Consider the following 21057-nt stretch of genomic DNA (forward strand, 5'->3'; position numbering starts at 1 on the left):
TTCCCCGGAGTATCTCGTCTCTGAAGCTCAGAGTCAGACTGAAGCTCAGGGAAGCAGGCGCTGCTTTAAAAAGCTTCTCTTTAAAACATGAAAGGACGTCTGCAGGGAGAGAAGTGATTTAAAATGCAGCAGGAGCGACCGGGCGGCTCTCTGAGGGCCGCAGCCTGAGAGATGAAGCTGTGGAGGTTCAGGGACAGAGCGAAGAGTCGAAGGGTGGCGTGATACCATAGTACAGGCTGTCCTCATTTACCATTGCTACTCAAATCTATGAAAAGTAATGCACTATAATTCATATATAACTGATGTACTCATGAGCCATGAGGCTGTGATCATGTGACAGGAGCAAAGGAGGACGTCAGGTGAGGGAGTATGTGGGGCCGTTTATACGACAACGATTTCTCTAAAAACGCAAAAATCTGTCCTTTGCGTTTTAAAAAACTTTTACGTTTATATGACGACGTTATTGAAATGATCCCCGTTCACACGGAGCCGCAAAATCTACTGGAAACGCTGTAGTATGCACGCCAGGCCAATGAGTGGCAGTGTAAATTTGCAAAGCAACACCACAGCATGACGCCATGCGCTGAAGCACCTTCCTCTACAACGCCGTGATTACAAACCAAAACAAAGAAGACACAATGGTGAAAGCATGCACAGATAACTTTGTCTGGATGGACGACGAGGTGGAGCTGCTACAGTAACAGATCTACACTTCACTTCAGATCAACAGGGTGAGCAGCACAAACACAGCTCGGCATTGTTGTTGTGACGGTCGGCGTGCCTAGTGACTGGAACCGTAATGCACACGTGCGAAAAGTCTCCATTTTCAGTGGAACTGCATATTGCACGTTTACATGACAACGGAGACGCTGCCGTTTCCAAAACGTTGCACTCTGGAACCTGTTTTCAAATTGTTGCGTTTTCAGGCAACCAAAACGCAGCTGTCGTGTAAACGATTGGCCAAAACGCAACTAAAGTTTACCGTTTTCAGTTGAAATCGTTGTCGTATAAACGGGGCCTAAGGCTGCTTTCACACCTGCCCTGTTTGGTTCGGTTCAATTGAACTTAAGTTTGTTTGTCCCCTCAGTGCAGTTCGTTTTGGGCAGGTGTGAACGCACCAATCACACTCAGGTGTGCACCAAAACAAACAAACTCTGGTGTGGTTCAGGGTTGTTGTTTTTTTTTTTGGGCCCAATATCAACCTTTTTGGCGTCAAGCGCCACTAAGCAACTTTCGTAGGACTGAACAGCCCTGCGTCCAATGCTGTGTCCAGTTCTCGTCACAGGACACAGGATTAAGACCCAGGAGGCCGCTGCCTCCCGTGTGACACCAAAAATCAGCACTGAGTTATTTTAAAGTACGTACATCAGGTCACGTGACCACATAATGACACCCAGCCATGATTCTTTTCCTCAACCTAATCGAACCAGTAGAGGCACTAATTCCTAAGATATCATATGAACCACTGTATGATGTTACGTTGGATAATGGGAGCGTCATCGACAGGTGATTCTGCAGCGTATACGATATCTATGAGAAATATTTAAACTACATAGCAGCATCTGAGTACACTGGGGTGTTTTTCCAAAAAGAAGAAATCCATCACACACTGAGACTTTTGAATTAAGTTTTGAGAAGCTGAGGGTTTTTACAGAGCTGATATTAAACAGTCTGTGCAGAGAGATTGAACTTCTTTAAACAATACACTCAGCAAACAACGATCAATAACCTCAAAGATGCCCCAAAAAATGAAATAAAATAAAATAAAACAGCTCAGACTGAAATGTTTTCAAGAAAGGACATAGAACAGTTCTACCCCAGTAACAACACATCTCAGTACTGGTGTCAGAGTATCTATCAAGTATCAAATACTGTCACCAGAGAGCATCCCAGTGCGTCCAGTCTGACCATCAGCCTCCCACTAACGGTGTCCATTAGCACAGTCTCACTGAGATAGACGACTTCTTCTTCTGTTATGAATTTAATGCTTTTCAACCTGAGGGTCAAAGCTCGGGGTGAAAACTGTGGCGCATGCTCAGAGCGCCTCGGCCAGGTTGGTTCTGATTGACTGTATACATACATCACATTATCTGGGTGTGTCCAGTTTTAGTAAGACTTACACACTGTAATGTCATATTAACGTTCTAACTGTCCTCGCTCTGTAGCTATCGACCCTAATAAACACAGGTGTGGACTTCAACATGAATCGAATCACAAATTTGATGCCTTCGGGCTCGACTTGACAATATCAAAAACGACTTGCAACTCGACTTGGACTGTAACACCCATGACTTGTGAGTTTGCTTGGACTTGAGCCTTTTGACTTGAAAATACTTAAAACCTTCCCTCAAGCGTAACAATTAAGAAGTATGTTGTTTACAAAGTGAGTCACAAATCTGTTCATTTCACACTCCAGTCCAACAGCCTCCAATCAAGTTACAGCAGAGAACAATTAAGAACTAACGTGTCACTGATCCCTGGCTGGAAATAATGATACCAAGGTTAATGCACTTGTATAGTGTCTTTCTAGTCTTGTGACCACTCAAGGTGCTTTTACACTAAATGCCATATTCACCCCATCACACACTGGTGCTCGAGGCTACCGTTCCTGCTGCTCAGTAACCACTCACACTCTCTCACACACCAATGGAACAAGCAATTTGGGGTTCAATATTTTTCCCCACCAGAGGAGCCGGGGATTGAACCTCTGAGCTTCAGAGTAGTGGATGATCCATTCTGTTTGGCGTAGAGCATGTGAAGACTTGTTAAGGTCTCAAAACTAAAAGTTAAGGAGTTTGGACTTGAGTTTAAAGACTTGAGATTTATTAGTGACTCGCAAAACAATGACTTGGTCCCACCTCTGATAGCAACACACTACATCATCATGTAATACTGACACCAACATTTGCTTTCCTCACCACCTTACACACACACACACACACACACACACACACACACCTCTCCTCCTCATGTGAGCGCAGCAGCTTGTGTTCCAGATGGGCTCAGCCTTCTTCTGTGTCTCCTAATCAAAACAACACTAAACCTGCTCTGAGAAAACGTCCAGGAGCTCAGTGAGGATCCAACATTCATCAATGACAAAAGTGTTCACAAGTAACAAGAGAAAACTTCTACATGTTGTCCAAAGTTTCGTCAGAGACAAACACAAAGGGCCTCTTTTATAGTGTCTATAGAGCACAGTCTGCAGTCATGTAAGGCGTGTCCAACTCCACTTTTGTTTGTTAAATGGTGCATAATCTGGGAGCAAGAAGCAAAGGGGTTGTATTTAGTGTCTTCATTAACCATAGGTGTGTTTTGGGCGTAACATGAATTGAACCAATCAGAGTGTAATCTCCCATTTCCTTTAAAAGCCACGCGTGCCTGTATTTGGCACACTGGAATTTACCAGTGTTCATTTTAGATTTAGTCTTAGTCCTGTTCTTGATTTACGAGCACACACTCACTAATCATCATCTGAAAAGCTCAACATCTCTCTGTTTATGCTCTCAACAAATAACTAATGTGAGCCAACTAGGATTTGTCCCCAGGTTCATTGTAAACTCTGACTTATCCATGTGACTGTTAAGAAGCAGAAACATAACTTGTTTCTTCATGTGCAACATGTTAGGTTTACTTCAGCATGACTCTCACCCTCTCCACAACGCTCTGGTCGAACAGAGGAGCACCTTCAGCCAGAGACTGATTGCTCCTAAATGCACCACTGAGCGTCACAGGAAGTCATTCTTACCTGTGGCCATTAAACTGTACAACTCCTCCCTCTGATGATCGGACTCATTTGGTTATTTATAAAACAAAACAAACAATATAATTACTCATTCTTATTTCATTTATAACGCTACAACCATTTCATTGTATATTCTATATATTTCAGATTGTCTACTTTAATATTTTATTTTATTTTAATGTCTACTTTAATATTTTATTTTATTTATTTCATTGTCTATTTTAGGATTTACTTATATCTTCATCTTTATCTCTTGTTTCCATTCATGCTGTATTTCTATTTCTACTTTGCACGGAGCATTGGAACAAAAACAATTTCCCCCCGGGGATTAATAAAGTATTCTGAAACTGAAACTGAATCTGAATCTGAATTAGTCTGGAGGCTGGCTTTGCTGCCGTTCAGTGGCTAACGAGCGGAGCTAGCTGCTAACAGCCACAGCTGCAACTAACAAACTGCACAAATCCATTCAGCAGCTCCACCATCCACAGTCAGACACACACGGCTGATTATTTACTGCTGAATTACAGCTCACAACTCGCACCAACGGCTGACGCTGCTCTAGTGTGAGTGTTTCTGGTGGTTAGCGAAACATCCTGGTGCAGAATATTTGCTGGAGTTTATCGTCCTGACACTCATGTTGCATTTCAAGAGAATAACAACCACAGCTATTCTTGGCTTTTAATGTCCGACAGTGCTCCACTAACATGTTTGTCACATCTCATCAGTGCAAATGAAGCATATATCTTTGTCTTAGTTTTTATTATCAACATCTATTTTTAGCTCGTCATCATCTCAATTTTGTCCTGGAAAAAAGTCAATGAAAAATTTTCGTCATAGTTTTCATCAACAAAATTAACACTGCACTTTACAAGGCGGATTCAGCCATTTGGATCAGTGAGCACTTTTCTGTTAAAAGTAGGCTAATGCAGTCAGAGCAGTGATGTCACTGCAGCAGATACTGTGGGACAGTTAAGCAGCAGAACTGAAAACTGTTGTTATAAACTTGACACAGGAAACAGAAATAAACTTGTAGCTTCTGAACTAATGGGTCAAGTTGCACTGCTGCTTGTGCGCACATGCTCACTGTGTCTCTCTTTACAGGGACGCACTTGTCAGACAATAAGTAAAGCTGTAGTTTTAGCCGGCCCACTGCTGTACAGCAGCAGTTATTTTATTCAGTGAATCAAACATCAAAATGTGTCACCAGTGTGATTACTGTGTATTTCTCCCACAGGACAAACACAGCAGGAACATACTGCACCATTCAGACTTTAAACCAGGTTTTGATTTGTTGATGGTGCCAACGCTTTCTGCTGCCTCAAAATAGAAACACACCAACAATGCCCCTGACCACACCTTGTTTGAAGGCCTACCTCCCACGGCCACATAGATGGGCGCAATTATATTTGCTACTTAAACAGTGTGGCTGCTGGCCGTGAAATGACAGCTGTGTCGTTCTGAAACAATGACAGTTGCACTGCGCTGTGTGCTGCTTTGCACCGGGTGTACGACAGGGCCCACTGAGTCATTATTTTAAGATTCTGAGTCATTATTTTAAGAAACTCTCATTATGGCGACGTACAGGAACACTGGAGCAAACAGCTTTCCATTCAAACAATATTCACAGTTCAGTCTGTGACTTATGACCCATCATCTCGCTCTGTCATAATACAGAGCTGAAGCTTATTTGAGCCTCCTCCCTCACAGAGCTGCTGAATTATGTGACAGTCTAAGCAGTGTTCAGTCCGTGCAGAATGAACTGTTCCCACTGGTTCTCTGCACAGATCCTCACTCTCTCTGTGGGACCGGCTGTGTGGCTGCCTGGCCGTAAATCCCGGCTCTGGCCGGCGCAGAGTTGTGTTCGTCCCGGCTTTAATCCGTCCAGCGGCTGGCGGTGGTGGGATTTGGGAGGACAGTTTGGCTTTAGTTTCCATGTAAACAGAGAATGAGGTTAAAGGAGGGGACAGCTGGACCGTCACTCACTGTCAGCTTCACACAGACACCGACAGCAGAACCGCAGACAAAGAACCAGCACTGAAAACTGCTCTGAGTGTTCACAATACTGCTGCTACTCACTCATATTTAGAATCTGTGCGCTGTATGCTTACAGTCAAAAACAGCTCACCACAAAACTTATAATTCTGAAAACTTTCTTAAAATCAAAGCCCATCCTCACCTGTGGAGGAGCTTTTTAGATCATTCATACCACACTGTAAAGCAGACGTCACCAGTAGACATGAGATATTGTTTGAATATGGTCAAAATTCTGCACATTGCTGTAGAAATGATGCTGTACACACGTGACATCTTTAACCACCTGGAAAACAGCAGGTTGGGTGCTGGGCACAACTCTGTGCCAACTTTCAAGGGTGTGGAGGCAGGTTGTGTCTGTGGTTGTGAAGTGACCATAACCAGCACCATGTCAGAGCCTACTTAGCAGAAATCCTGAGTGCAGAGCTGATCTTCTTCCACGTGTTGTTTTGTTAGTGTGTATTATTTGTGGGACAGATGTGGCGCTCTGGGTAGCCCCGCACTAACATGATCAACCTCTTCTCCGTATTTATCACAGACTGATAATTACGGATGAAGTGAAAGGTATCTGCGAGCTGTGATTGGTTGGTCCTCGTCACATGACGTGCTTCTGCATTCCAAAAGTTGAACTCTGTTCATCTCAGGGCACAGCCGTCGTGCCCTGACTACTGAGCAGGACTGTGAGCATTTACACTTGTGCAGTGGTGTGTCTGTGTCACTCTGCAGTTACACCTCCACAACACTAGTTGGCAGCAGGGTTTCTGTGAAGTGCTGTACAGTTTAGTTGATTTAAAACACACATTAAACACACATTAAACACACGTTAAACACACATTAAACACACATTAAACACACATTAAACACACATTAAACACACGTTAAACACACATTAAACACACATTAAACACACATTAAACACACATTAAACACACGTTAAACACACATTAAACACACGTTAAACACACATTAAACACACGTTAAACGCACATTAAACACACGTTAAACACACATTAAACACACATTAAACATACGTTAAACACACGTTAAACACACGTTAAACACACATTAAACGCACATTAAACGCACATTAAACATACATTAAACACACGTTAAACACACATTAAACGCACATTAAACGCACATTAAACACACGTTAAACACACGTTAAACACACATTAAACACACGTTAAACACACATTAAACACACATTAAACACACGTTAAACACACGTTAAACACACATTAAACACACATTAAATGCACGTTAAACACACATTAAACACACATTAAACATACATTAAACGCACATTAAACATACATTAAACACACATTAAACATTAAACAATAATGCTAAACACACATTACAAGCCTATGGCATTTTACATTGTATAAACTAGCCTAGCAGCTAGCAGAGATTTCCTCTGCTCATATGAAACCAGGGACAACAGCAACATGTAACAAAGGTAACGTTACAAAATTCAGCTTCCAAACGGGCCAAACCTATTCCACATACTGCTGTCCTGCCCTCCTCCATCAGCTCCACCCCCTGAGCCACAGATACACAGTGTAGCGGTGCAGACTCACCTGTCAGGGGCGCCGCTTCCTCTCTTGGCTGTCGTGGTGCGACTGGCTCTCAGCTCGCCGTTCATCCCGGCGTCTGAAAAACAAAAACAAACCGTCAGATCAGGTTAGACACTCCACATGACCCGAGGGTAGACGGTGATGAAGGTGGACAGGTAACACACACACACACACACACACACACACACTACTGCACAGTAAACAAACAGCCCACCTGCAGCTCACACAACACACAAAACTAAATGGAAAGAGCAAAAACACACACACACACACACACACACACACACACACACACACACACACACCCCCAGCGGGCTCAGCCGGCCACCTTAACAAGCGGCCTGAGAGTCTAATTGGCCTCCATCTGTCAGACTGGAATTAATTTCTTCTCACATTCACGATGCCCCAGCAGCAGACATGTTACCTGTCTGTCAGCCTGAGACAGACAGACAGACAGACAGACTCTTCTGGCCATGAGGAAAAAAAAATCTGAGTCATGAGATTGATTTTAGAAAAACACAGTGAACTCTTCTGTGACTTCATGAAACCCTGAGGTCGTGTTGGGAAGTTAAAGAGACTTTCCTCATTTCAACAAATACACCACAGCTTCATCCATTCATGTTCAGGTGACACAAACATCTAGTGGATAAAGCAAACCATGACTCTTATCTGAAAAAGTCTGATGACGTTATTATATAGCAGAAAAGTCCACAGGTGGAGGAGGTGGAGGAGGTCGGATGGGACCAGTTTCCAAACAACAGAAAACATTGGTTTCTTTTCCCCATGATCATAATCATTCCCGGACCTTAACCACACCATATCATCACAGTCATGATAATAAAGGTCCCCATTTTAACCCTCTAACCAAGTACTGAACCGAACCTACCATATGTTAAAGGTCCAGTATGCAGGATTTAGCATAAGGAATAACATAAGTATGTAGGAGTGGTTTGGGAACGGCCCCGTGTTCTCCATCTTAGCTTAGCTTGTCAGCATGCTAATGTTGCTAATTGGAATTAAGCACAAAGTCCAGCTGAGGCTGATGGGAATGTCTTTAACCCTGCAGGTATCTGGTGATAAACCAAAGTAGTGGACACATTAAATGTTGACCTGACGGTGGCGCTAGATGAAAAGTTAGAGGATTATTTAAGTTATTACAGTTCTGAAGGGGACGTGAATGATGAGCCAAAGTATGTTAGTTCATCCAACAGACATTTCATTCCATCCATCCATTTTCGTCCCTCTCCCCAGCGACACTTTCCAGCTCCTCCTGGAGGACCCCGAGGCGTTCCCAGGCCAGATGAGACATGACCTCCAGCCTGTTCTGGGTCTGTCCCGGGGCCTCCTAATGGTTCGACATGCCTGGAAGCCTCTAACAGGAGGCGCCCAGGAGGATCCTGATCAGATGTTGAACCACCTCAACATGAAGGAGCAGCGGCTCTACTCCGAGCTCCTCCCCCTATCTCTAAGGCTGAGCCCAGACACCCTACAGAGGAAACTCATTTCAGCTGTTTGTATCAACGACCTCATTCTTTCAGTCACTACCCAGAGCTCATGACCACAGGTGAGGGTTGGGATGTAGATTCAGGGTTCGGTGCATTGTGTGCCCAGCTGCTGCAGGGGGCGGGGCCCATGGCACGCTGATCTCTGGCGTCGCCGACAGACATTTCATTGAAAAACACAAATGTGAACCTGATGATGGCACTAAAGGAAAAATCAGAGGGTCACCAAGGTTTCGAGGATTTATCTTTTAGGGAACATGAATGTTTGTAATCAATGTTGTTTGCAATCAATCGATTAGTTGTTGGGATATTTCAGTTTGAACAAAGGTGCTGGATCATTGAGTGTGTCCTTCTGCAGAGCTGCCACCGTGATGGAAAACAAGCATTTCATTGTGATCACAAACTGATTTTGTGAGATTAAGACACCGTTCTCATCTTTGCTGAGACCTTAAAGCTCCTTCCTTGTCGTCACAAAAACCACAAGAACAATTCTGTTTCCTGTTTGGCTTCATCTCTTCAGTCGGAGCAAACCACTCAGTCACCGTTTGGATTTTGTAATTGAAAGCAGAGTGCAGCTCTGCTCTTCACGACCTCCATCAGAGCTCGGTGCACGGCTCCCAGGACCCCCCGCATGTCAAACCGTGTTGGGAAAGCAGCAGCTGGCCCTTTGCCTCCCATCATGCCCCTCTCCCCACCCGCAGCGCTGACAGTCGGCGGCAGGGTTGTTTATGGCTTCCACGCCGGCTGCAGCTTGTAGAACATTAGTCTTTTAGTGTGAGGTTTATGAGCGCCGTCACTCACCATCTGTTAACTGCCGGGGTGCCTTTAATCGTCCCCCCCTTCCTCCCTCCCCTGGAGATCGATAAGGCTGCCAGGTCGCCGCTACGCCTGCCGTGTGCTGAACGGGTGATTGTGCATCATCGACTGAGTGATTACAGCTATTTGCTTGCTTATTGCTTCGCATTGTTTGGACGACACATCAGCTTCGGGGGGGGGGGGGAAAGGGAAAATGAGAGAGGAGGGAAGGAAGAGAGAATGATGACAGGACAATTTCACACCCTCATGGTTATTGGTTTTCAGGGACAGGCTATTCAAAGTTTGGCAGGAAACCCAGAGCGGAGCAGAGGCCGGCTGCTGGCGCCTGGATGAGGCCACGACGATGACTTCCATCCATTCATGTTTGTTTTTAACTGTTTGTCAGGAAATATCTGTTTGCTGTGCGATGATGATGATGATGAGTCCGCCTCTGACAAATCTGTATCAATTTTGAGAAACAGGAAAGCTCAGAGCGACTGAACATTTTGTAGCAGACAGATACGTTTCAGACAGTGTTCGCACCGCACCATGGCTTTGGGCGGAGCTCTGTTTTTTGGGGTTGTGGGGGGTGTCTGCACCACCATGTTCATATACAACTCTATCTGTCCTGAGCATGGATGGATCACTGATCGGGCCTATGAGGCACAGGCCCAGGGGCCCAAAGATTCAGGGGGCCCCCTTGGCCTTCATCTGCACAATGTCACTCAAATTAATACACACCAACCAGACACAGACTCAAAAAGACCTCACGGAGATGCAAAGGAACTTAAAAAAGACACGAGATAATGACAAAAAGGGACAAAACAGCCACAAAACAATGCTGAAAAAATTACTTCAAATAGACAAAATGACATCATGATGGAGGCAGACGAGACGACACTGCTCGGCCCTGTGAATGGAACATTTACATTTAAAAAAACGCCCAGATGGAGCTGTTGACAGCAGCAGCGTTCTCTGCAGGTTCTGCAGGAAGGAGTTTTGTACCATTGCACAACTTCAAACCTGAAATATCACCTCAACACAAAGACTTTAGGTCCGAGCTAGCACAGCCTCTGATGCTAGCGCTAGCAGCCAGACTCATCACGCCACACTGGACCAGGTGTTCAGACTGAGTCAGTCTACCTGTGAGCGACAAAGTCACTCCCTTACAGAGTGGATTGCAATGGGCTCACACCAGTTTGGGTGGTCGAGGACAACTGTGTCCAAAATCCAGCAGCTTTACTACGATACATCCGACAACATTCATTTGAATTGAAGCTTTTAAAAACTTTAACAGCAAAAATTGATGTATGTGATTAATTTAGATGAATTCATCACAGAGCATGTCATTAATTAAATTATTTTTTTAATCACTTAACAGCCCTAGTTTAAATGTAAAAAGAGCAAATAAAATAAAGATGATCTCTTAGGTGCATAAAACAAATGTGCACAAAGTCAGAAATACAAACACGTTAACGGTACGTGTCATAATTATGACTGGTGCAATTCAAAGAATAAATATCCATTCTGTCTGTCTGTTACTCCAACAAACTTCAGACTGCATGTGGCTCCATCAGGATACAAACAAGAAGTACATCCAGGTGAGCTGATCACATGACCTCTTCCTGTCAGGTGACCTTAAAGAGACTTCCTGTGAATCCTGATCTAATATTCAGAGGAACTCATAAAACCAGCTGTTGTAAAGTCAAACCAAGACACATATTTCAAATCACCGCTCCTCTGTGAACTTATATTGTTTTAAACCCAGCTGCACCTGCAGGACAGGTGAACACACCTGCAGGACAGGTGAACACATCAGTCACCACCTGTCTGCTCCATTACAGCAGGATCAGACCATCTGCATGATGATTCAACAGATTGATTTAACTTTGTGTTTCAGAGCTCTCTTCATCTCCTGACTCTCCTCCGCATCCTGGATTCATTATTTTCTGTCACCCACATTATGTCTCAGAATAAACTCGTCTGACGTTCATCCTGTTGAAACTCTGACACACAATAGATCCACAGATCATGTTTCATGAAACTGGAGGAAACGATGTGTCTCACAGCTCATTTCAGAGGACGGATGATGTGTTCACTGCTGCCTTGTTTATCCCAGCGTCATCATTAGTTGATTTCTAACCACTAGTTTTTATGTGAATTTTAAAAAGTGGAAACACCAGCAAAAGCATGTGACTTTGGCCTCGTGCACATGTAGACAGGGATTTTTGAAAACAGGTTTTTTCCTCTGTCTTTCTCAAAAACATCCCCGACCACATAACCACTGTTCTAAAAAAGTCTTTGTCCAAATGATGCAAAAACACAACTGAAGAGCCAAACCAACAGGCGGGGATATGTTACCTAAAGCCAAGCACAGAAGAAGATGCTGGACAATCAGGAGCCTAAATACCATCAGGCTAAAGGGAGCAGTGACCTCAGAAGGTCATTCTGACACCGAAAACCTTCACCTTGACAGAGGGTTACAAAACGTGTGTTTGTGTGGGTTAGAACCCCCCCACCCTGGGTTCAAACCAGGAACCCTCTTGCTGTGAGGCAACAATGCTAACCACTGCCCCACTGTGCCACCCTACTATTCCACATGTCAACTATTAACACTGATAAATTAAATTAATCATTTCTTATTTTCTTTGGTATTTTTTGTCACTTATTCTGTGATGATTGCTGGTGATATGTATGCTGATGTTATCCAATGCAAACTCTGTGATCACGTGACGAGATGATGTGTGCACATTGGCGTGCACTGGAGGGCCGTCATAATAATAATAATAATAATAACTACCATATGCCACTGGTCTCAGCTGACCACTTGTGTTCGGATCACCCAAAAGAGCCCGGTCTCACTCATCAAAGGCATCGAAATCCGGCGCTTGGCCAGTGACTTCTGGCGTCAGAAACCAACGAAAAAGGCATCTTTTAACGTTAGCACGATACCTGGCCCACTGCCGTTGTAGTTTAATGGTGCCTGGCGGTGTCAGGGGGACAATGGGGGCGATGAGACAAGGACAATATTAAGGTGGCCAAAGACAGAGTGGGGCTGGCGGGAGGGACTGAGGGTGGATGAGTCCAACAAACCCTGACTTTCACCCGAGAGAGTGGCGTTGGTGTCCCGTAAGATTCTAAAGCCAAACCCTGTTTTTTTGTTGTTGAAGGAAAAAAGACGTCAATTTGCATTGTTTTACCGATGTAGTGCTTTTATTTTGGAAGAGACTGTATGTAATGAAAATGAAAGTGTATTTTGAACAGGCTGAACTTGACACGGTGTCCCAGAACATCAACAACCAACCACCCAGGGTACAAGGGTAACAGACAGGTAAGTCACACGTTGGTACTCCAGCTCACAAAGTCTTCTTCCTTCTTTGTTTCTACGACATGTAGATTCCAATTTTAACAAACTGGACTTGAGTCAGTACCCGTCCAAGAACAAACACCCATCATGTTTTATGAGAGCGGAGGAAACGATGCATCTCGCAGCTCATTTCAGACGTCTTTCCTGCCGCCTCTCTGTACTGCATCCTCATTATTGACGCAGAGCGCTTGTTGCTGTGACTTCATTCTGGGATTGATTGAGTCAGTCAATCCTGTCTGTAAGTGAGCGGCCACCTCCTCTCTCCTCGCTCAGTTAAACTAAGCACAAAACCTGAAACATTACACTCAGTGAGAAGAGTTCCAGTTTGCAGCTGGGGTCATTTCTGCAGCAGAAAAAATAACATATTTGAGTTTCGGGGTCATTTCTTCACAGCCTGGTGATCACAGCCTCTGCTCAAATGTTAGCAGGCCACTTTCAGAAACTGATGTTATTTCTCGTCTGTGACCGCGGACGGTGGCGAGGGTGTGAGCGCTGACATTTCCCTGATTTTATGGATGAATAAACACAACCTTGAACTTGACTCACGTGTGATGAGGGTGGATGCTGAAGAGGAGGCTGATCTTTATCGTGGTTAGCACTGTTCTCATCGAGGAAAGGACCCGACAGTCATCTGAGATAAACACTTAAAGAGACGGTAAATCTCAACCAGGGAATTTTTCAAGAATAGAAAATGCTGGGACGTGATAATGATTTCATTTTGATGATGGAGCTGATTTCATAAAATGTATTGTAATATTTCACAGAGAAACTTTGACATTTGAAATAACAATAAACCACAAACAGCAGCTCCATTCTATCAACTGAGGAGCCTCAGATCGCTGCTCACAGAGTCTTTACAGCAAAAACAGCTCTGCGTTAAAGCAACACATGAGGCTGTGCTGTGCTGTGCTCGTTTCAGTGCATCGGTGATACGCTAAAATACGATCCAGGAAGTAGCACATGAATGCATTTAAAGGCTTATCAGACGCCAGCGTGCTACAGTCAACACAGGAAACAAAGATGAACGTCCATCACAGTTTACAGACGACTTCCTGCTTCAACTCTGAACCTCCATGCTTGTTGGAGCCGTGGTGACACAGCTTCACCGCTCAGTGAGGGATCATTACTGATCATTTTCAGTTTGGCCTCCAAATAAAGACGTTGAGATAATCTGGAGAAACTCTTTGATTGTCTGACTGCTCATTTATTGACCTGTTCTTTTTGTGTATTTCTATCCACCTGCTTTTATGCATATTTTCAATTTCTACAGTAAAAACAGAGCGAAAAAGCAGAAAATTAAAAAAATAAAAAAAAACATTGTAATATTTCAAGAAACTTTTTACTCTTGACTGAGGTGGAAAGGTGGACGCACAGATAAAAAGTAAGTGCAACAAAATGCAACAGAAGCAGCCTTAGTGAATAAATGATGACACCCGTGACTTCAGTAAACCTGGATCCTACACTGTCATGTTTTTAGTGTCTATGTGACTAAATGAGACAGACATTTCTTCAGTTAGTCCAGTATTGACAGAGACAGCTGTGTAACAGGCTGTAATCCCTACAGGCAATTGTGCAGTGTCAATTTATGTCCAATAAAATTTTTTGTTTTTGCCTCTGACAGGCTCGGATTGTTATTGTAAGTGTCTTAAAACAAGATGGAGCCGACGCAGCAGAGAAGAGAAATGTTTTGTTGTCGGTCTGTTTGTTACTGTGACCAAGTCTCACTAAAGAAGAAGTCTCGCTCTGAAATCTCGTGAGAGGTGACTTGTTGCAGGAAAAACAACAGTGGCAGTGTGATGGGAATGTTTGTTGAGTACAGAAAGCCTAGTCTAGTGTTGTCGAAAAGATTTTCACTGCCATGGCTCAATATTTGGCTGATTTCAACAAAGTGAAAAAGTCTGATCAAGATTTCAGATCAAGATTTCATGTGAAACAATCTGAACCTGTCAGTGACAGAAACAAAAACTTTAAGTGGACATAAATTGACGGTGCATAATTGCCCGTAGCTGTTTGGCTACTCAATACTGGACCAGTGTCCGAAAACATCAGATGTCTGTGGAGTGATGAGGAGACTGTGACACTCAGGCTGTTCTCATGCAGTTTGTACATCTTCCATGAAAAGTAATGTGACAAAATTTGTACATTTCCCACATAATAATGAGCCAATAATTTGTGCATAACCCAAATATTTTGGAAGGCTGTGATCATGTGACCAATGCACTGACGGGAGCACGACGGAGGCGGTCCAAGCTGTCCAGTTAGGGGACAGGTGAGGTGGTGAATGGGTCACAAAACACAGGACTTTCCCCTGGAGAATTCAAAATTGTGTTAGCTTTCTTTTCAGTCACTTTACGTTAATTTTGTAACGTTATTTGATGATACGTTGAACCAAAGAGCTGAAGCTTTAAAATCTAAAATGTGAAGTTTGTACGTACACACAGTTCAGCTTTAGACTTTATTTTGATGCTGAACTGACTAAAACACAAGCGACATATAACACTTTTTATCCTGTGCTTCTAAAGTTATGTGTCTTTGCGGACACATAAGAAATTGTTGATTTGTCATATTTCTTAAAGGGAGGCTGGCGTTATATTTTTCAGCAGGAGCAGAATGGGAAATAATCTCAAAAGGAGTCTTGCTCTAGTCTTGCAGACAGTGACCCTGCGCCATCTTCAGCCTGTTCTCAAACAAACTCCAGACTTTCACCTGGAAGCCACCTGCCCGGTTCCCGCATGAATTTTAAGCCAAATCATGATGTTTTTTTTCTAAAGCCAACATGGTTTTGGAACTCAACCTGAAAGAGTTTATGAATGTAATGAGTAGAAAGTGTATTTTGAAAAGAAATAGTGTTTTATGGTCTAAATTTCAAGACTTTTCAAGGACCCGTAATACAGTTGCCCTACTTGCCTGTCGTCTTTCAAACATACTAGATTCAAACATGATTTCAGCTAGCTGGCAACATGGAGGGAGAGATGGAACATGATGGAAAAAATAAACGCATGTGATGGCAAACAAAACGTTGTCGCACATGGTGCCTATTAGAGCTACATTACACCGACAGCTACAGAAAAGATTACGTGGACTATCAGTGGACGATTAGTGTAACGATTTCATTACACAAAACAAATCACATGAATTTTTCGAAGACTTTCAATGATTTTTACTTGATTGCGAAATTCCATGACTTTTCCAGGTTTTCCATGACCATGGGAACTCTGCACAGTGCATGTAAAAGGTTTAAACTGACACGCCATCTGTAAACGTCCAAAACAGATGCAGGAGGGTACCTGTGGTGTCATGTTTTGACATGTATGTCCACCGACAGAGTGACCGTGTTCGACAAAAGTCAGGTTGTCTTTAAATGTGAGAGGGTGTCAGACTTTAAAGTCTTCAGCATTAGACACACCAGAATAATCCTTAACTCTAAACATTAAAACAGAACATGACTTCAACTCTCACAATGTACAGTATATATATCTCCTGTTTTTATGAAGCACTTTCACCCAAAGCTCTGCACAGTTTGCCTCATATTCACTCACACACACACACACACACACACACTGATGAGCTACCATGATCAGGAGTAACAGGGGTTCTCGGTTGAGGACACTTCAGCATGTGGACAGGAGGAGCCAAGGATCAAACTGCCGACCACCTCCAACGCTCCAGGCGTAAAACTCAAACTGGTCCTCAACAGTGCAGCTGCGCCTCGTGCTCTTAATGATGAATGAAACATCTTCCTCACGTGAGCTGATTCTCTTTCTGCACGTCTCACAGTTAAAGGACGATTCTCGTATCTCACTAGTTGTTTCCTCTCATCAACTTCACGATGAAGCTGAAGTCGCCTTAGTGAACACACACACACACACACACACACACACACACACACAGGGACAACTCAAAACCACATGTGCATGCAGCACACACACCTGCACAGGATCTTGGACAGTCACAACTGTAATATCACCATGTTCAGTTACAACATCCTCTCAAATACACTGATGTGACTCTGTGTGTGTGTGTGTGTGTGTGTGTGTGTGGTACTCACGTCTGTCTCGGTGGCAGTCGCTCCTGAAATGGGTCATGACAAGAGAAGAAGAAGAAGAGGAGGAGGAGGAGAGAGATAAAACCTGACGACTGAGAGTGTCTGACTGATGATGCTTCCCTCACTGAGACAGGGAGAGAGGTGACCGCTGAGTATGGCAGTGGGTCGTACCATCTAACACTCCACTGAGAGGGGTGGAGGAGGGATGACCAGTTCATTTATCTGGTGAGAAGGGGGGGTGGGTGGGGGGGCAGTCTGGAGGAGAGACAGAGATGGGACAGCACTGATGGAGGAGGTGTGAAGCAGGTAAAGTGGAATCAGTCAAATGGAGAACAGAAGGTAAAACAACACTGAGCTCAAGTTGATCATGTTTTTCTAGTAACGCTGCACATTCAAAGTGACGCTGAATATTTGTCCTGTGGAGATGCTGCGCCCCCTAGTGGATCATAACGTGGTTGTTTAAAATGTAACAAATTAAATTGCATGTTTTTGTCTGCTGTAGCACACTCACTGGTCACTTTATTAGGTACACCTTGCTAATACCAGGTTGGATCCCCTTTGTCTTCACAACTGGTTTAATTCTTCATTGCATTCAACAAGGTGCTGGAACAGCACATTCTCACTCCTCTCGACCTCGTCACATATGGATACCGTTTGCTCATGGACTTTCCACGTCTACATACGATGTGCGAGGTACCTTGTTCTGGGACGCCGTGTCAACTTCAGCCTGTTACATGCATTGTCTTCTTTCAAAATTCTGTTTTCACAGGAAATGTAATGTTTACATACAGTCTCTTAAATAAACACGCTACATCGGTACAACACTGAGAATTGACGTCTTTTCCTTCAACAACAAACACACATGGTCGGGTTTAGGCAACAAAAGCACGTGGTTAGATTTAGGAAAAGGGGAGAGGGTTTGGCTTTAGAATCTTACGGGACACGAACACCACTCTCTCAGGTGAAAGACAGCGCCTGGGCAGTGACTTGTGACGTCAGAAACCAACAGAAAGAGGCGTCCTTTAACGTCAGATATGTGGCTGGTTGCAAGTATAGTTTTACAGCATCTGGTGGCGTCAGAGGGAAGCGCAGCGGGACAAGGGCGAAAGTCAAGGCGGCAAAAGTCCAAGTGGGGTGGGTGGGAGGCTCCAACAAACACCGACTTTCGACCAAGAGAGTGGTGTTTGTGTCCATAAGATTCCAAAGCCAAAAACCCTGTTCTTTTTTCCTAAAACTAACCATGTGTGTTAAAGGACAGAAAACATCAAGTCACAGTGTTGAACCAACGTAGTGTGTTTATTTTGAGAGAGACTGTACGTTAAATTTCCTGTGTAAACTGAAGTGTATTCTGAAAGAAGGCAGTGCACGTACCTTGAGCGTCATACGTCAATATGTGACGAGGTCGCAGTGAGAATGTGCTGGCAGTGTACATTTCTGCAAACAGATGATATGTTACATTTGATTGTAGATACTTTGAAACTTTACGTTTCATCAATGCTGTGGTTAAGGTGTGGTCAAGGTGTGGTTCAGGTGTAGTCAAGGTGTGGTTAAGGTGTGGTTAGGTTTAGGCACGAAAACCAAAGTGGCAACCTGCAGGACTGAAATATGAAGCCAACATGGATGTGCCAAAAACTGCAGTTCCTTTAATGGCCACTTGGGGGTGACTCCAAGAGTGAGCCAAACCCCATAGACCCCATGTTAAATAACTACAGCACAAATAAACATGTTTACAGCCTGGTGCAAAAACAGTTCTGGTCTCTATGGCTAATTTCAACATTCATGACGACTGCTGAATCTTTAGAATAATTGAGGGGCCGGTTCACTGACTCTGTCTCTGCTCTCCAGCTGGAGCTCAGCCTGCCAGCTGCTGTCAATCAAATACAGTATTCCTGATATTTAACCCAAATCTCTTTTTCTTGCTTTAATAATTATAAACTATTGACAATGCATCTGAAATAACACTGGTGTTACTTTTGGCTGCAAAAAGGGACTTTAAGGAGAAGATGAAACACTAAATTCACTTTTTTGAGTTAAGCTGCAGCCATTTTACAACACACTCTACTGATCCTGGTCTCGTTGTATTGAGAAACACTTATGTTGCAATGAAGTGTTTATCTTTTTTCCAGAGAAAAGAAAACGAGTAGTTCAGTCCATTTTTTAAAATCTCTGACATACTGCAGGTGTAGGAAGTAGTGTATGTCAGCGTTCAGATGCATCATTTAAATGTGTGACGGAGGAACATGTTCACATTAAAACAGGATGTTACTCTTGAATTGAAAAGACTTCATTTCAATTCTGCACACAGAACAGATCGTGCCACTCGACCTGGAGCCCGTTCCAGCAAATTAGCAACATGCTAGCTGCAATTTACAACATGACATAATTTCCTGTCCTGTTCATTTTGACTAGTTTCACTAATGAAAACCAATTATGTCAGACTTGCATTAGCATGTGAGAGTCCTCACGAATGTATCTGCAATTTACGAGCAGTAGTCTTTTGTGAAATGTGACAATTCCACCATTTGCAATCTGCATGTGAGTAAATCGCTTTTGTGAAACGGCCCCTGAACTGACAACTTTTTTGGTAAGTAAATAAAGTACCATGCACCAACAATGTAGACAAGTGAACATATATTGTACATAATACTTTTGTTATTGCTGGATTCAAATGAAGAACTGTTTCTGCCAACAATTAAAAGTTGTGAAAAGATTACAGTGAAGTCTGCATGAGTGAAACCAGCAGAACTTTGTTTGTATGTTTCCAATTTCTAGTTCAAAAATTGTAGAGCTCAGCATGGACTCTACCTGCTGCTGTCTGATCATCATCCAGGAACTCAGTGCCAGAACTGCCACGACATCTGCTGCTCCATTTAAGTGGGTTTCCCTGCTGCTCGGTAACAAACGGCACATCGGCACGGCCAACTGGAAAACAAAATGCTGAGGCAGTGATGTTCCAGCAGCAGACAGTTGGTCCTCTGCAGCTTCAGATACTGTACAACCTGCTACATGTTTAGATTCTGGATATTATTTAAGCAGTGATGGACCTCCATGCTGGCTACTCACTGTACAGTGCTTTAGATTATTTGCATGAGGGCTGTAAATCTCACCTGCCTCTGCTGGCAGTACTTAGAGCTTCGTCGAGATTTCAGATGAACACAATGGTGAGTGTTTGTTGGAGGCCAGGAAGTAGTATTGCACATTGGAGGGCACCTGGGGGAGAGAAAGGCTCTCCATTCACAGGTGGGCCCCTGTTTTCACAGAGAGGACTCTTCCTGTCTCCACACTACTGAAGTGCTCATCTAACACAAGCTGAAAGCGCTCTGAACTCTGAAGTACAGTGTGTGTGTGTGTGTGTGTGTGTGTGTGTGTGTGTGTGTGCGTCCTGCTGCTATGAGCCCAGATATCTGTGCTGTTAATTAGCTTGAATTAAAACTACCTCAGAAAGTGGCTGATTAAATCTTCATGCTTCAACTAGGTATCCAGCCAGTGGTCTTACACTGCAGAGTGCAGCTATGAGTTTACAGAGCAGAGTGTACCTCGTGCAGCAAAGCTCCATCTTTTTCCATCTCTTCTGACACAGTAGATAAAAGTTTCATCAGGTCTGCTGCTATAACCTCAAGAAAAGATAGCTCAAACAAAAACGAAACTATCTTTTATTCAGAGTTTTCCTACCTGCATGACTGTTGGCTTAGTTTACCTGAGACAGAGCAGGAGAGTGAAAGACAGGAGTGGGACGTGAGACGAAAGACACTGGAAGCAATTGATTTATTTACCTTCTTACTGACAGCTGGATGAGAAGATCAACACCACGCACCTGCCCTCTGCCCTCTGACTAGATACGTGTCCTTTTTTCAGGTCACGGCTGATGGTTGTACATTTACTACAGTTCTGTTTACAGCTCAGTCATTGTGCAGTTACTGAACACCATTAATGTATATTCTGTATTTTATCTTGTGATTCAATGAGCATTGTTGTTGTATTGCAAACATCTGCTT

The 21057-nt window shown here is 43.6% G+C and overlaps 1 protein-coding gene across 1 annotated transcript in view; it reads right to left on the reverse strand.

Annotated features, from left to right (window-relative positions):
* Window positions 1–17183, reverse strand: part of LOC125886835 (RNA-binding Raly-like protein) — a 67682-nt gene extending 50499 nt beyond the window's left edge. The window contains exons 1-2 of the mRNA XM_049573167.1: window positions 17066–17183; window positions 7357–7429 (exon numbers count right to left, since the gene is read on the reverse strand). Of these exons, the coding sequence (XP_049429124.1) occupies window positions 7357–7429; window positions 17066–17102 (110 nt within the window). The 5' untranslated portion in view covers window positions 17103–17183. The remainder of the gene's footprint in view (window positions 1–7356; window positions 7430–17065) is intronic.
* Between the last annotated feature and the right edge of the window lie 3874 nt (window positions 17184–21057).

This window comes from Epinephelus fuscoguttatus, linkage group LG4 (genome assembly GCF_011397635.1).
Source record: "Epinephelus fuscoguttatus linkage group LG4, E.fuscoguttatus.final_Chr_v1".
In the NCBI taxonomy this organism is placed as follows: domain Eukaryota; kingdom Metazoa; phylum Chordata; class Actinopteri; order Perciformes; family Serranidae; genus Epinephelus; species Epinephelus fuscoguttatus.